The 18157-nt window shown below is 31.8% G+C and overlaps 1 protein-coding gene across 5 annotated transcripts in view; it reads right to left on the reverse strand.

The window, feature by feature from the left end:
* exp (expansion) overlaps positions 1–18157 on the reverse strand; it is a 135014-nt gene that overhangs the window by 57481 nt on the left and 59376 nt on the right. For 3 of the 5 annotated variants that reach the window (XR_016315788.1, XM_089696798.1, XM_089696800.1), the window contains exons 1-2: positions 17768–18017; positions 7000–7141 (exon numbers count right to left, since the gene is read on the reverse strand). Coding sequence is in view for 4 of the 5 variants with exons in the window: in XM_089696798.1 (XP_089552924.1) it covers positions 7000–7141; positions 17768–17844 (219 nt within the window). In the remaining variant the exon portion in view is untranslated. Of the gene's footprint in view, positions 1–6999; positions 7142–17767; positions 18018–18157 lie in introns of those variants that run through there. The other 2 variants (XM_089696799.1, XM_089696801.1) reach the window with 1 other exon arrangement.

An 18157-nucleotide genomic window follows, 5' to 3' on the forward strand; every position in this document is an offset into this window, starting at 1 on the left:
GTTTTATTTTTGATGGTAATCTGTATCAAGGAGTTTATTTTCGATTAAAATGATGCGTTGCGAATCGTCATGATGCACCCAAAGGTAGATGCATGCTGACATTTACCGACGTCAAGAACCACGTCATGTTTGTGTAATTTTCAACGATTAATGTGTCAATAACATTCAACAAAGGTTTTCGAAGCTTAGGCAAGGGTATTGGACAAACAATTAATTTTCGTCCTTCTGTAACTGAATGATTTATTGAGCATCGCTTGGATTTCGATGTGGATGTGCACACTGGATTTGCTACTTGTTACAATTTTGTTTTGGAACGGTTTTAAAAAATAATCCTTATACCTAATATTGTATTAATTTTATAAATGACTAGCTTCCGCCCACGACTTTGTACGTGCATCCCCGTTTTTCCCCGTTCCCGCAAGAATTTCGGGAAATCCTTTCTTAGCGGATGCCTACGTCCTAACATCTACCTGCATGCCAAATTTCAGCCCGATACGTCCAGTGGTTTGGGCTGTGCGTTTATAGATCACTATATCAGTCACCTTTGAGTTTTATATATGTATATAGATACAATGATACTCTATTATCTGTATAAACTTAACATTCATTGTACCTACTGATAATGGTTCTTTCTGTTGATCATTACAATCTATCAATAGAATAAGTTAACTAAAATATACTCCTAATTACCTAAATTCACTCCTACCTACTAATCGTTAAAATATTGCGATCTTTAAACCCTTACAAAACCAACAACACAACAAAAGGCAACCGTCATTAAATAAAATGTGTCGGTGTAGTTGCAGCGTTTAAACTTTTGTATTATTTTCGTCATGTAAATGTCACTCTTATCTTCATTATGGGCATCACGGATGTGGGAACCGTGTCCAGCTCGAAGGACCAGCCCTTATTCCCTCCTAATTAAGGTCATTATACGAATTTGGGGGACTTTAAATAACGTCTGGCAACACGTTTTCCCGCGGGCTCAGTTTAACGACTTTATTATTGCGTATTCAGAGAAGTTGCTGGCAAGAATTTTACGTATGAATACCATCTATGGGAATTTTGAATTGCTTTAGGTCATGGTCGAGTTTACTTGTACTTTGAGGTCTGTTAATTGTACCAAACGAACTTAATCTCACGAGAATACAAGAACAAATACTGATCTGTATCTTCGACTTGTGCCTGACTGAATTTGAATAATTTAATTTACCTATTCAGTTAAAGCAAGATACACATACTCTGTCACTTACACAGCGAATCTTCGAGCTGTGGATATGATTTATCTAAATAACACTACTCTATGTAGGTTACCAAGTCTTAATTTATAGTTAGAGGTATCATTAATCATTGGCGACCTTTCCTAACATACGATTACCTGCACGCATCTAAATATCAAAAGTGCACAGTTGGAGTGACAAGCAACTTTCGTAATATACTATATTTAAATAGAGGAATAGTAGTTTGTGCGATGATTTCTTTTCTGTGCGTTTTATTTTGCTGCCTTCGTTCTTTCATACGCCCACATGTTTTATGTAAGATCATCATTTGTAGATTAAGTACCTATTTATGTCAAGAATCGTCTTTTATAAATCGTAATACCTTATAATTTGGTGTATTTTATCTTAGTATTATTTAGCGAGTAAATAGCATATGACAGTATGAATGAATGATATTAATGTATAATATTTGTTTGTGTTTTTAATTTTAATATTAATTGTATAATCTATTCATATTAAAATGTAAAAAGATACGATGATAGAATCAAAAATATGTACAAACAATTATGAAAGTTATTTGCATTGAATTATGACAAATTTTGTATAGAAATATGTAATATAATTGCAATATTTACTAATTTACATTATGTGCAAAGAATCGTTTGACAAATGACCCAACAGTAAATTGAATTTAACAAAATATACAAGAGATCTTTACAAATTATTTATATTTATCGATTTAATGAGTATATTATCTGTGGTATTATGATGAGCCAAGCAGCTGTCATTTGACTACCCATCCATTGCCCATATAATGGTACGGGTTACGTCATTTTACTAAATGTCAAAAGCTGACCCATGACACCTGACCGAGCTAAACATTGCCTATGAATGGACTTAAAATTTAGGTCGCAAATCGTTAATTGGAAAGTAAATATAAAGGTTTTCCTGTGCACTTTTGTGAATTAGTTTGAGAAAGACTTGAATAACCTATGTTATATGATATTTAGTAATATTTACTTTTAAGACTTCATTAGCCTACAGGATATTATGTAGAGACGTAATAGTTACATGTACTAGTTATTGAATGATCAGAAATGGTTATTAAAAATATTCTGAATTATGCAAAAAAAAATATTTTTATTTTTATGAGACAAGACATTTAGACAATTAAATTAGAACTAATCTAAAAGTTTATTAGCAGCATAAAACATAACTTATCTACTCTTATCTCTTCACGAAAACATACTTAATTATATTACGCAAAAGAACGAAAGTGCAGCATTAAATATTATCTCAATTCAGCCGGTTTCACTTTCGTCGCGTGCTGAGGTCGTTACCGCGGTTATTTTAACTAACGGCGCACGATAGCCGGGGATCTTAACTATTTAATAGTTGGATGTTTTGGCGTTAGATACTAACTAATATTATAAAGGAGAATAAATCTGTCTGAATGAAATTTAGTAAAAGATTGATACTTTAGAGGGGATATAGGATAAAATGATCCCGGAAATCCAACGGGACGGCAAACTTTCAGGTATTTTTTGACTACGCGGGCAAAGCCGAGGCCGGAAAGCTAGTGTGATAATATAAATGTTGTAAATGTGTAATTTGCTGAGATATTTCTAAATTAAGCTTTTGATGACCTTGGCAATAATATTTTTATAGCTTGTAAGTTGTAACATAAGTAAGTTGTAACCTACACATATTTTTATTTTGGTGAAAGCTTATTTTAAAAGTACACAAACCTTCATAAAGTCTTAAACGTAAATTGAGTTTCATGGGCAGTATTTTTTTAATTTTTTTAGATATTGCTATCACTAATAGTATGCCAAATAGTTATTTGCAACACCTTTGGTATCTGATTTTCTAATTATTATTTTGACCTTGTCTTTAAGTAATTTTTCAAGGACGTTTTACTTCGTATGTCGTAAGGTTTAGATGTTAATTTTATTTCCATAAACCTATACAAAATGTTCAATTATACAGATTAATTAACATTTATTTTAACAGTGTTGTTCTCTAAAATTTAATAAATTCCAACACTATGTTCACAAAGTGTTGCATGATTGACACCGGAGCGTGAATGTCGCAAGCTTCGACAGTTGGCCAACACTGTTGGACTGCTTCGAAACGTTTTGACACTTTTATTAAGTTTAGTTTAAAGAATTTGTAAAAAATAGTTTGGTGTTCTGATAGGAATAAATAGGAGAGTTATTATTTCAAATATACAGGTATGAATTTAATAACGCTTTCAAATGTATAATTCCGATATATTTATTTATCATCACATTTCGCGAATAGTGACACGAGTTTAATAAATATTCTACAAATTCTGTATACATAACATTAACTTTAAAATATACGGGATCAAATAAATTATTACATTAATATTGCAAAATTTCGTAATTAATTATAATACCTACCACCAAATACGAAATTTTTTACAAATTAATCCATGAAAAAATAAAAATTAATCCGTTAAAAATGCAGAACATAACAAACATCATTAATATCATGTATTACGTTGCAAAAAAATTCACAAAAGTGTTTGATCATTACAAGAAAATACGGTTAAAAAAATGTCTTGATGACAGGCGGCTTTTAGCTTACGATACCTAATGAAAATGGCGACCTCGTACCAAATTTAAATCGCATACATTCAAAACCTTGATTTTAAAAATCTAGACTGAATTTCAAAGCGTAGTCGTGACTCGTTAAAACAAAGATTTTGAGTTGATTTTGTATTAACGACCAATTAGTGTTAATGGATAAGACGATCAACGAAAAATGGTTAATATTTAGACAATTTTATATTGTAAAGCCTATTAATTGAGTTGTTAGAGAATGGAATGTTGTATTTTATGTATGAAGTTTTAGATAGCCTTGTTATTTATTTGAATTAAAACAGCCTCGGTCTGGCATGTGGTAATCGTATCACATAGTTATGATCCTTCTGAATTTCTGCCAAATTGGTTCATTAAAGTTTTATTAGATAAGGAACAAACATGAGCTTCAGTTCTTTATCAAATAAACTTTTTAGTTTTGAATTCAATTAGAGTGTTTTGTACATCAATTACATTTTAATCAATAATACAGACATTAAGTGCTGATGAAATTTTAGTATGGAACATATAATCTTAATGACAAGGGTTTGAGAAATGATTTAGAATTTATAATGTCCTGCAATTCATCTTTCCGACGAAGAAAAACGTAGCGTGAAATTTAATTTTGGGGCCAACTCAATCAAAAAGGTATCTGCTGATTTTGCTTGGTCATAACTAAACCGTAATGTAGGGTCATCATCCTTAATAACAATAATTAATTTAAATGAATTCGTATAATGTAATCATTACAAATTACACGTATTTAAGAATGTATTTAGTTGTATTTACTTGGTTTCTAATGAGTTTTTCGCACAAATTATTAATAACAGGTTTGGTTATGAAATAATGCTTTTGTATTATTGTTTGTGTATGAAATATATGCTGTATGTATCTCTTACATTAATTGTTGCAAAAAGACTTCTTTAGGAACCAACTTTGAATAGTTCTTCTATGTTCAATTCAATTAGGTCCAACCATTTGTATCTGTTTTGTTATACGCAACGTTTTCAATGGCTTACTTTCCTCAGTTATAATTTCTATGACCATAAAACATCAATTTGCTACGATACCGTTATTTTAAATGCAATGAAAGTTGGTTCAATCGTGGTAGATGTCAAACTTGGGTAAATGGGCGGTCAGCACTGACCTATTGAACGTCGTGATGGAAACAACAATAGTTGCAGAGATTCGTGGAGTCAAGCGTATAGATCGTGACTCTTTGGTATAGATATATGGTGACTTGGTGTCGCTAATGTGATAATATCAAAATGTGATATGAAAGTATTGAATTGATATTGACAAAACCTATACCTAGTACGCGTTTCAATCTTCGTCACTCCCGATAAAAGGAGGCATTTTGACTTCAAATTGAACTACTCAAGAATATTTTAGCTTAGAATTTGAAATCTTGGTAATATGCTAATTCTCTCGCTGCTAGATGTGCAATTGTTTTCACTTTAGGTACTTGTCCAAATAATAAAACAAATGTTTTTCACATGTTTTCTAAATTAGGCCCATTAAAACCAACGAGGCAATCCTCTATTACGTATTATACAATCAAAGTTGAATGTTAAGATGTCGTAATGAGGATAGGACGGAACTGCGTAAAAGAAAAACGTCGGATGACCATTGTTAATTCGTTCCAACTTTGACGTGATTACGTGTAAGGTTAACGAAACCAAACGTTATATGATTTTTGTGCAGTCACCATATTCAATAACCTCAGACCTACTAAGCCACTTAATTGAGAATTTTCCGATTTCTCCATACGAAAAGGAGGTTTAATAAGTGGTATTATCTTCTCAATGTCATTATTGTATCGTGTGAAAGTTGTAAATTCATATTCTGTACTATATTTAACCCTTAATTACAAACCAACCAGTTTGAATTCTAATTTCTCCAAATCAAACTTATGTAGAGATCGTCCCACAAAAGGACAGAAGATTGCCGTTATGTTTGACAACTGTAGAAATTTTGCAAACAAAATGGCTATTTGCATTTCATTAACTAGTAGGTACACAAAATCCAATAAGATAGTCGAAATATAGTTGTCGAAGTAAAATGTAATGTGAGTGTAAGAATTGCGTCGTCAATAGCATGTTCTCACGTCCTTAATAAGTGTGTAGTCGGAAACGGTTACAAAAACGCAACCGTAGACAAAGGAAACGAAAAAGTTATATGCACGCGGAACGACTTTGGGACATTCGTGTTTATTAAATTATGTGGCTAGGCCATTGGCCGAAGCCACTGTTACGCAAAGTATTATGTAATACTTAACGTAGATTTAATTTGGAGATAACGGGTGACCCGGTAAACTTCGCACTGTCGTTTAAATGGAAATCTTAAAATATTCTTTGGGCATATTTTAATAATTTACTGTTTTTTTTTCTGTTCAGATGGAAGAAATAATCAAATCAATTTAGACGTGCTTGAATTGTATGTATTAAGCTCGTTTTAATTGAAACGTTTTCATGTTCTGACCTTGTCCTTATTAAAAATACTACCTAATTTTTGAAAGCGAATTTATAAATTTTCATACAAGTTTCACCCAATTATGATCGTACCTATAATATTATGTTTTCTTAAATACATAATAATATGTCATCATATTATCCATGTGTTTATTACACCACTATATTACTTTTTCTCTAGCTTTTTGACTCCAAGTTACAGTTTTCTCTACTATAATGAGACAGTTGTCATTAATGCTATCTGTGAACCAAGGCATGACGATATGCCGGCTTGATTGATGTTTTGTGAAAGCTTGAACCGCGATCGTAGCGTTTGTTATGATTTCGATTAATGTTCTTAATTACTTACTTGATAATGATATCTCTAGTCTTAATTAAACTGGCTTCGATTAATTAATGTTTGAGTTGGTTAATCTTCTTTTGATGTCTGTATGCTTTCGTATTATCAGAGTTAAATGTTTTGGTAATATGAATTAGTTAGCTCAATCTATTTTAAAGAAAAGTAGCATGTTTATGTTATGTTGAAAACAGCAGTAGTGTGAAATATGCATATGGGATAGACACAAAATATAAAGATCTTCCAGTAAGACTTGTAAGAGATTGCTCCCTTAGCGTTGAGGTCGACCTTTTGTACGATACTCTTTTCATATTATTTTTCTCAATATTAATTTCCTTGGTGCAAATAAAGTGTAAAAATCTTACCTTATAAAGTTTATCCTTTTGATACCACACATCCTCCTCTTCTTCTTGAGCTAAAGCCTGTGAGAGATCATCACGAGACCGGGACAGTATCCGCCGTCGAGAAACCATTTCGCCTCCCGTCGCCAATTCAAATGGTCCTAGGCTGGAACAAGGGGAAATAATCATTAATATTGGTGTAATATTCCATTACTATAACTAACTCCTCATGTATATGCCGAGGTAATCGATCATAAAATAATAGGAATTAGGTATGTAGGATGTAAAACAGAACGTCGAACTTTTTTAGTACAAACCTATGTAAACATATCAACAAAACCGCAAGCCTAAAATGCTATTCTATAAGCCATTATGGTTGAGGAAATAATATTGCCAATAATTTTCTTATTGTATGGAACAAAAGAAAACAATATATTTTTAACTCTAGCTCAGTCTAGCCAACGCATTAAATTGTAATTAAGGTAGAGCTGTTTTCTCTCCATATAAGTTTGTATAAAGATTTTTAACTAATAATATTTACTATTAAACAAGCAACTGTCATGACAAAGAAGATAGATTTACAGATAAATCTAAGGTTAAAGGTCTTACTTGTGGTTTGCGAAAACTTTCACTTGTTTATTTAATACTTCTATACGAGTATTTAATAAATTGACCTCAGAATATTCAGCATATTATTTCAATTTAATAGCATTTATATTAACATCTAAGAAAGTGATTCTGAAAGTGAAGATTAAGGTTATAATTGTCAAAGATTAACAACTTAACAGAACTAATGTCATTTCTACGACGGGCAATTGACAAACATAAAATACAACAGGGATGAAAATTACACTCTTTATAGTGTGATGGATGATTGCTATCTATTACAATAAAACAATTGTTTAGCTTTCTAATATCGGATAAGATTATACACCGCATTGTAATAAAACAATAGATTGTCGAAAGTATCATCAATTTATTTGAGCTGTTTGGTTTTTATTATCACTCTAATCTGTTGGATCATTTATATGTTAATTCAAATGAAGCTTCAGAAACAATGCATTTTGTTTTCGTAAATGATAAACAAGCATTTGTATATTATCTCTTATTGATTGATAGTTTGAAACATAATCAGATAATTTATTTGGAGAATCCCTACCATCTTTCTCAACAAAATATGTACCTACATCCATTTAATTCTAGATTAACACAACAAAGAATCACTCAAATCCTTTAAAAAATAAAAAAAAGACGTGTGGCACTCGGGGACTGCCGCGGTAAAGCTATTGCATGCTATGCCTTCAAGCCACACCTCGCGCCCGTCGCAGTGGGGAGCGTGAGGTTTTTTCGTTACGGAATTTCTGGATTCGATCCCCGCGCTCAAGGCCCGCGATAGAAGCTATGCTATGCTATGCTATAGCTTAATAAAAAAATACTGAAAAAAGAAGAAAGAGAAAATAAGACCGAAAGAATGACCGAAACTATTTAAACCAATCGGTATAATCCCTATAAATCAGCTTCTTTTTTCAAACATTCCGTATTAAGATCTCCATGACACAAACTAACAAAGCATAATTTGGCCACGCTTCCTTCCGACTGCTAACAATGTCTGACATTGGATACGGCATTGGCTCGTATCTGCCGATCTCACAGTTCCTCCCATTCATGTTGTTACAATGCTATTGTGGTGAAAGCCCAGATAACTTTGTTCTGATGGTACAGGTGTTTGGAGAGATTTATTGGAACTAGGAAGCTCTAGTTGGTGAAATGTTCTTTGTGTGTTAATGCTGGTTTTTTGAGGTGCTTGTTAGAGACAGTATTGGCAGTTGTGTTACACTAACACATGACATGTTGGCACATAGTACATATTTTTTTATTGTATTTCCGATCAACCATACATGATATTTATAGAAATAATGTAATTCCTGTAAACGTTATCTGACAATTTAGTAAATGCTTATTTCAATTCTTAATTTGATTTCCTTAAATTGATTCCCGAATCAAAAAAAATCTCAGTGAATAGTTAAATGCTCACAGTTATCAATATAAATCTTCCACGCCTTATCAGTAATGAAAATAACATAAATAAAGATAATTTATCTACAGATAGACGAAAATCAATCACTCATAGTAGCATATAAATGTAGGCTGGATATAATGGGTATGTTGCACTGTAGATCCCGTTTGCTACATCGTGTGTACTGACCTATATCGACCGCTTGCTCTAGGGATGTCCAAAGTGAATAAAATTAATATTTACTAGTTTTTTTTTAATATTAAATATTTTGGTATTGATGATGATGACACAGAAATGAATTTGAGTATTGTTGTAATAAATATCGATCGTGAATAAAAATAAACGATCAGTGTATTTTTATCAATAAAATTGTAAACATATCGTGCAGATAATGTAATCCTTGGAGATGTATTTTATTTTTACCTGTGTTTTTACTCTTATAACTATTAAATTTAACCTTGGTATTAAGAGTTATTTACACTAAAAGTTTGCATATTGTATCGCACATTATTCCAAAATGTTGTGTATCATCTTTGAATGGTACAGATACAAAATAAATAAGTGACGATCTAAATTAAAAAAAATGTATGCGTGTACTAGAGTACACACGTAAGAAGTGAGACTTTTTTATGACCTTAATATATATAATGGCGTAACGCAAAAATGTCACGCGTACGGCGTAACGCAAAAATGTCACGCGTACGGCGTAACGCAAAAATGTTACACTAAATTTTTGTCCAACCCCAGATAAAGAAGTTTCACTTCAATAATAAAGAAAATAATCTGCGATTTAACAGCCTCATAAATGCCCTTACGTGTTCAAATCATTTATTACGGCACATACAAATATCTCTTATGTTGTATGTAAAGTTATTTACATATTAAAAAACCGTATATTTTAAATTATCTACGCATGTCACAGCCCCGTTACGTACGGCTAGCGGGTAAAGCCTTTTTTATTTTGTACTGAGGCATCTGCAATTACTACGGTAAGGATAGCACGTGGTGTGACGTCACCGTTTAGTACGAGAGATTACTCTAGCATGACAGTAATCGAAATTTAGGTTAGTTTATAGATTTATGAGGAAAATTGGGTTTTGTTAGGCTGGTCTTATGTTATTTTGTGCTAAAAAAGAGAAAATGTTTTGACGGCATTTTTGGAAAAATTTATGATTTTTAAATAAATAAATTATAAAATGAAAATATTAATTGAAAAGCTACGTTATAATTAAGATAACTTATACAAATAATCACCGTCTAGTCCACATTGCAACACTTGAAAATTCCTTAAAAATAACCAAAGCACATTCTTTCCACCTACTTTCCAAGTCAAATGAAAACGTGCTTGTGATTCTAATTGCATGTTTCTATTATGTCTCACAAAAATGGGGTATTGGCTATATAAATTTCGTTACGCTAATATGATTCTTGTCTCCAAGACTTAAAGGCTAAAACTGTTTGACGAGGTTGTGTTTCACCACGAAACCATTTCGACATTACTTACGGTCAAAGGAGCATTCTTTTTCAAAATTGGTCGCGTTCTATTTTCAGTGATTCTTTTTGTTCCACTTTTGCAATTACAAAGTGTCTGAATGTAAAACGTATTTCTTCGCTTAATTTTTAGTTATTGGTTTAGTTTTAAATGAATCGTAATATAGATCTATTGAAGAGAATTTCTGTAATGGATAATGTTTAAATAAAAATAGTTTTGCCTGCACAAAGAGGTATCAGAACTTCAATTTAACAGACTAGTAAAGTTTCTGAGAGACAGTTGAGGTTTTGGTTATAGCTAATTCGTGCGTAGAATTTTATTATCTGTATGCGTGCTACCACTATAATAAATACCGATATGGATAATAAATCATAGTAAATCATACTGAATAAACTAAACATAAACCTTTGAAACTTGTAATGAATGAACAACTTTCGCCAAAAATTCCTAGAACAAACGACACAATCTTGCAAATTATACCTAGTCACATATCACTTGCAGACCGGTAGAATTTAAACCATTACATATTTCATTACCATAACAATCCATTACCTCAAGCAAATAGTACAATGTGATTTCACTCTCTATGCATAATGCCTGAAGAGAATGAACTGATTTGAATAAATCAACAGATTCAGTACACTTGTACTCATTTAAATAATATTACAATACCTGTTACGATGGCAGGTTTAGAGTGTCGCACCCAGACTATAGATAAAAAATATGCCAGACAGATTAAAAATGTTTTGCTAATCAGAGCTTTTAGGTATTAAGGTAGATAGATTAATAATTTGTGCATCGATTTGTTCTTAGAATAGGTAGGTATCGTCTATATCCTGTATAGAACATATTGTGTTTCGTATAGGTAAGCATTATTTAAAATGGAATTGAGTAATATGATTTTTGTTTCAACTAATTGAGATTTATTGGCTCTATTTGAAGTTGTTTTTCATGTGTTTAAAACATGATATTTGGAATCGTTGTCGTGATATCTGTCAAACGTAACTCTATGGATAAAGCCTTCATTCAGAGAGTCTAGTTTTAATGAACATATTGAATTAAATTACTGCTTCCGTAAACATATTAATATTCACTTTATTCGATATTATTTACTAAGATATATCTAGACCTCTATTTTGTGTCTAGACACTCATCAAAGACTTCAAAATCTATTGGCAAAATAATACCTAGTATCTTGATTCTTGAAGCCATGACATTTATTTACTAAAAATCTAAACACATCATCAATTTGTCTTAATGTTAAATACATAAAGCATTTTGACGTTATTAGGATATCAAAGGCTTGCGAAAACAACAAAGAAATGAAATAAATATAAACATTTTATAAATATCACGAGTCGAATAATGTGTGACCTTCGAAAGTAATATTCGGTATAAAATTGTTACATAATGTTTTTTAATACCTATATATCTATAAATATCGTTTGTACTCAAGGCTAGAAATTGATACTTTGACAAAATATTGCATGTTGAAATGTAATAGTTTCTATAATAACTATCATTTATAGTGTTCGTACATTATAAACAACACTATTAGGCTATTAGCAAGCCTACATAATATAAGTTTACCACAAAGGTCGTAGAGCGTAGGAAGATTTATGGCTAAGAAATTAAAACAATTTATCATTTGTATTGCTTAACTGCATCATGAAATCATCGTAGTATGCCTATAAAATACATTAAAAATATGTTAGAAATAGAAGATTATTCAATTTATCATAGTATTACATTCCGCGGAAGCGAAAGCGGAAAATTAGTTTTTTATAATCTTACTAGCGACCCGCCCCGGCTTCGCACGGGTGCAATGCTGATACTAAATGCACTACAGTCTACAGACGGCCCGGCCGGCCGGTACCGCCGCAAACGGTACGTCCCGCAATTTTTAAATCTGTAATATTTTCGAAAATATTCACTTAAATCATACGGTGTAAAGGGCCATATAGATCTATATTAAATGAACAATGTATTCAAGGTATTTAATTGGTTATGGATTAATGCTGTATTGGTTAAAATTGCTTCGAAAATTAGCCATTATTTGACGTAAAAAGTAAATGACAAAAAAAAGTTATTGTGGGTTATCCATAAGAGATAGACATATGCCATCGCGGACTTTTCTGTAGACCTTTTCAATGTGTATAATACTTAGTACATTATTTTGATATAACTCGTAGGGTTCAGCCTGCGTTTGCAATGTAAGCGGAAAAAATGTAATTTTTTACGACATCACATTAGAAACCTCAAAAATAACAGTACTTCTCCACTATTTAATGGATGTTATTATACATATAAACCTTCCTCTTGAATCACTCTATCTATTAAAAAAAACCGCATCAAAATCCGTTGCGTAGTTTCAAAGTTTTAAGCGTACAAAGGGACATAGGGACGTAGGGAAATAGGGACAGAGAAAGCGACTTTGTTTTATACTATGTAGTGATATATAAAATTCTCGTGTCACAATGTTAGTCTGCATACTCCTCCGAAACGGGTGGACCGATTCTCATGAAATTTTCTGTGCATAACGGGTAAGTCTGAGAATCGGAGTAATAATATAATATTTACCGCGATATGGCGATAAACTTTTTAAAACATTTATAAATTATAGTGGGATTAATTTTCAACTTTTAGTATGTGAATATTTAAATTTACCCTAAGACAGCAAATTGATTTTCCATTTCATTCACGAAAACATTATTACGTCTTTTTATTATCGAGGACAGTAGTATACTAATATGAAATGAATATCTCTTTCTTTTGACTGTTTTTCAAAACAAATTAACCAGATAATAATATATTCGTACTCATCTGCATCTAGTTTAAACTTTAACATCAACATTGTCCCGTACAAGCTTCCAAAACTTCCAAGAACAAATGATAAAACGTCCGCAGATTGCGCGGGTCAACTTCGCTAACTTTCGAGAAAATTCTGATAGCGGTGACAGTTGACACGCCTATTGACGAGATGATAACAAAACTCGTTGGTCAAACGGTAGATGAGATCGCGGGACGTGCAATGTCAAATGTCTTGCAAGATTGCACCTAGGAAACCTGTTTGAGAGGTTATATTATGATTTGTAAATTTTGGTATGTTTAGATTGTATGTTACATACTGATATGTGCCTTGTGTTAAACTTTTGTACAATAGATGCCAATTTGTATGTCTTTAATTTTACCGTCTTATTTTTGTCTTATAATTTTTTAATCCTTCATTATATTAAGGAAAATAATAATGGTTCCGACAAATAAATAAATCTCCAGCTATCTCTGTCCGACTTTTATTCTAATTTACCAGCGTTATAATAATATACCGACAAAAAAATTCAAAGCATACCGAATAAAATACCTAAATTTTGCTGACACCTATGAACACAATCAAATTACATTTCTACTTAAAAATATATTAAACTTCGAATAACAAAACTAAACTTCTGAATAAAATACTGAACCTCCGACGAGATTACTGGGTTACTGACAACAGAGGTCATGTCAAAATAATCATTCTTTTACGAATTTTATGAGTTATTTAATTTTCTAGTGTTGGTTACCAAATATATTTTTTAACTCTCAACATTGATGAAAATACCGAAACTGGTCGGACCGCGCGATCGGCTCCGTCGACGCGCAAAAAAAAATCAAGTTTAGGTTAGGTTAGCCGTTAGGTTAGGTTAGGTTAGGTTTCTTAAAAAAAAAAACTACACAGAAATAGGAGACCCGCGAAGCGGGGCTCCGTCGACGCGCAGAAAAAAATCAAGTTTAGGTTAGGTTAGCCGATAGGTTAGGTTAGGTTAGGTTTCTTAAAAAAAAAACTACACAGAAATAGGAGCCCCGCGAAGCGGGGCTCCGTCGACGCGCAAAAAAAAAATCAAGTTTAGGTTAGGTTAGCCGTTAGGTTAGGTTATGTTAGGTTTCTTAAAAAAAAAACTACATAGAAATAGGAGCCCCGCGAAGCGGGGCTCCGTCGACGCGCAAAAAAAAAATCAAGTTTAGGTTAGGTTAGCCGTTAGGTTAGGTTAGGTTAGGTTTCTTAAAAGAAAAATATGCAACAGAAAGTTCAGAAAACCGTCCACAAAACAATAAGAGATTAACCACAAAAAAGAAAAAGATATAATAAACTGAATTTTATTTTATTCTTTGCTCCCTGTACCTGTAGTAACTAGAATTCATGATTATAGTAAGTACATTTTTGTATTTTTAATAACTTTCTGGACAAGCGCCAACAATAGAAATTTAAGTATAACATTGTAGTAAAAATAGCACAGAGTTTATGAAAAATTAAATGTAATTGATGAATTTCTAGTTGGCAAGTAAAGGTAATAATTACAAAGCATTGTTATCAGTAGAACATAATTTTATATGGTAAAAAAGTATTACAGCAATTAACAGTCATAAGATTTTTTCTAAGATTTAAGTATATCATTCGGTCGTTTCGTCATTTTTAGTCGGACAGAAGTAGTCGGAGATTTAGTATTTCGGGCAGTAAATATTATATTTTTAGTAAGGACATTTTTAAATTTATTATCGGAGCTTTTATTACTACCCTTATATTAAATAGGTTTGCGGCAATAAATACTCTGTAACATAAAATAAATCATTAGGTACTATTACATCTTTTTGAGATTCTGTCGAAGTGATAAGTGTATAGGACACCAAAATAATTGTTTAAATACATACTTATTTTAAAATTCTTACATATAATGTTTCCCACGTTATTTGAGAAGACTATTCGTCCCGAATAACTATATACTGTGATGTCAACCAATCCGCTATATTATACAATATACATGCTGTCTGTTATCTGCCGTTAGTATCTCGCAAATACTAATTTTGGATTCCAAGCACACGCAGGGTTAAGTGATTAAGTCCTATGCTACTGGATAATTTCGTCTCGCTCATAATAGTACTGAGTGAAAGAGATGGCATGCCACTGCCAAATTAGCTTGACCTCGACTGAAAAGTTTTGATGTAGGTGAATAAGATTAAGAATTTGCCAGATATCACAAAATTGCACGGCTATTATTCAATTACTAATGTTTTTATAACTGTTTAAACAACAGAATTTTTTACAAACACTTCGTGTAAAGTTTAGCAAAACAAATTGGGGATTTACATACCGTTTCGTGGAACAAAGAAAATGTCTAGATTTTTTTAAGTTCCTAAATCATGACCTCGGTCATCTGTGTACCATTATTTTGCTAACAAGATTTTACGGTTAACTCGGTCTCTTTGACCGAAAACCGGTTTTGTGTGTAACTCTTAGATAGAACAATGCTAGTTTACGAGATCAAGATTTAAAAATTAACTATGTAACTGTAAAAAATATAATCATATACAAAATACATTCTAGGTAATATATGATGTCTATGTATGTTTATCTTTAGTTTTGTGGTAATAACCTTTTGTGGTAATAAATGCATATTCCGCAAAATTTTAAAGTATCTTTGTATAAATTTCGATTGAATAATACGCAATTATCCTCAACGTAAATATATTTTTGCTAACATATTTTTAGTCATAAAATGTCATGCAGTTGATTTGTATCGTGATATAACGCTATTTTATGAAAGTATACGAGTAATTTATTTCACTCATCAGCTTGATTTATTAAACGTATCATAGCAAATTAACAATTATGTACAGCAATATATTGATCAAATTTACGTGCACTGTATTTTATATTTTAAATTACGTCTGTATAAGGATTGTACCAAAAATGGTAGCACGGTGTATGTGATTTTTTACGAATAAAGCCGTGAGAAAATATCAATTGTTATCTCAAGGCTGACACAAAGATATCTAGAACTAATTCCCTTTTAAGTATACAACGACAACCAAGCGCAGCAAAAAACGATTAAAACCCTAGTAATGTATTTTTATAAGTTGTTGTTAGTATTAAAAGGTTACAGTTCAAGTAATGTTTGTGTTAATATTAGAACGCGGTTTTGTTGTTCATTTTTTACAGCAAAAATTGGTTGTCTGTAAAGTCCGTTTACTGAAGATAGTTGAACGTGACAACGTCCGATTGTACTTCTTTGTCGCTCGTTCCACGCTCTCGCTTGCACTTCAAGCCTTACATGGAACGCCTCAGAGCGAGGTAACGCCGCATGAGTCATGTTTTTTCGTGCGTGCAGCCGGCTCTATCGAATTAGACGTTGTCACGTCAAAAAATATCTAAGATCGTTATCCATCAATACTATTTTAAAACTTCAATCTTATGCAAAAGGCATTAAACGTAGGAAAGATATTAGGTTTTTTATATACAAAACTATTTAGAATGGTTTGATATTAAGTAATTATTACGTAAGACCTGTGAAAGAACTTCCGAGCGATTTTTACATAACTCCAAGCACAATAGGCCGCTTTCACCGACGAATTAAACACCCAGACTTAGCTATAACTATCAGTTCTAATACGATTACACAATATATAACCGATATAAATATATTAATATTAGATATATACGATATGTTTTTGTATGTGTTTTTGAAAGTTACTGAAACCGCAAATGATGTTGGTTTTAACGACTAATAGAGTATTTTTTGTGATTTTTTTTGTAGTATTATTTACATGTACAGCTTGCTTCTCATATAGGTTTTAAGTGAAATGGCTTTCTTCTGTACATATGTATGAAATGTTGTTAATATATCAAGATTTAACGTTAATGAACGTTAAATAAATTAAATACAATTCAAACATATTTATCGTTAATTTGGAAAAGAAATGCTCTTCATTTATACCGACTTTCCTAATGAAAGTGGGCAAATTAGAATAACTCAGTAATCCATGCAGTAACAGCCATAATTACATCATTAACTACATAAGTATGTTAATTATTTACGAGTGAAAATTAATTATACCACGTGTGTATGACCACTGCATAATAGCCTTCTCGATGTTAGATAGAAGAAAACATTAGTTAGGAAGTAGTTTTTAGTCTTTTAACTTTAGGTATTTTTATGATTATAGTACAGAGAATAAAATTATGACTAACACCTTTAAATAGATAATTACTAAAATATACGTTAAGGATAAATATTAGGTAAACATTTTACGCATCAATAATAACATAGAATTATTTCAGTATTTCTACCGCATGTCTATACTTTCCCTATTTAATAAATACTTACGTTAATACGATAATACTTTAATTCCTATTTAGTAACGTTCCTACGTACCGCTTTCCACGGCGACAAAAATTATCATGAATTATAGTATCGCAATTCATAGAGAAAGTAACTCATACTTCGCAATTTATAACTTTCACCCACCTTGGAGTCGATATTGACATCGACCTTGCGAGATTCGTTTTCTTCAGCCTGAACAACTTGTGATGTCGCAAATCCATTTTCACAAGCTTCCCTTTCAATAACCTTACTAAATGGAAAACTACTGCGTAAAAACTTCGAGGTCGGTCTAAAATTATATCATCACTAAAACGAGGGGAATCCTCTTTAAATATATATGTACATATTACACTAAAACTAAACACGACCACACACTAACTAAATCCACTTTTAACTAACAAAATAATTGGAACAACATCGCAATCTTATTAACATAAAAATTTCAAGTTAGCCTTACACTCCGTCATTAGACGTAAATTACATTGTTTAATTATTTGGTAATCTCACTCTAGCGAATTAGTATAATCGCGTGAG

This window comes from Colias philodice, chromosome 6 (genome assembly GCF_061535455.1).
Source record: "Colias philodice isolate Cphi_HAF_F1 chromosome 6, ilColPhil1 Martin Lab GWU primary, whole genome shotgun sequence".
In the NCBI taxonomy this organism is placed as follows: Eukaryota; Metazoa; Arthropoda; class Insecta; order Lepidoptera; family Pieridae; genus Colias; species Colias philodice.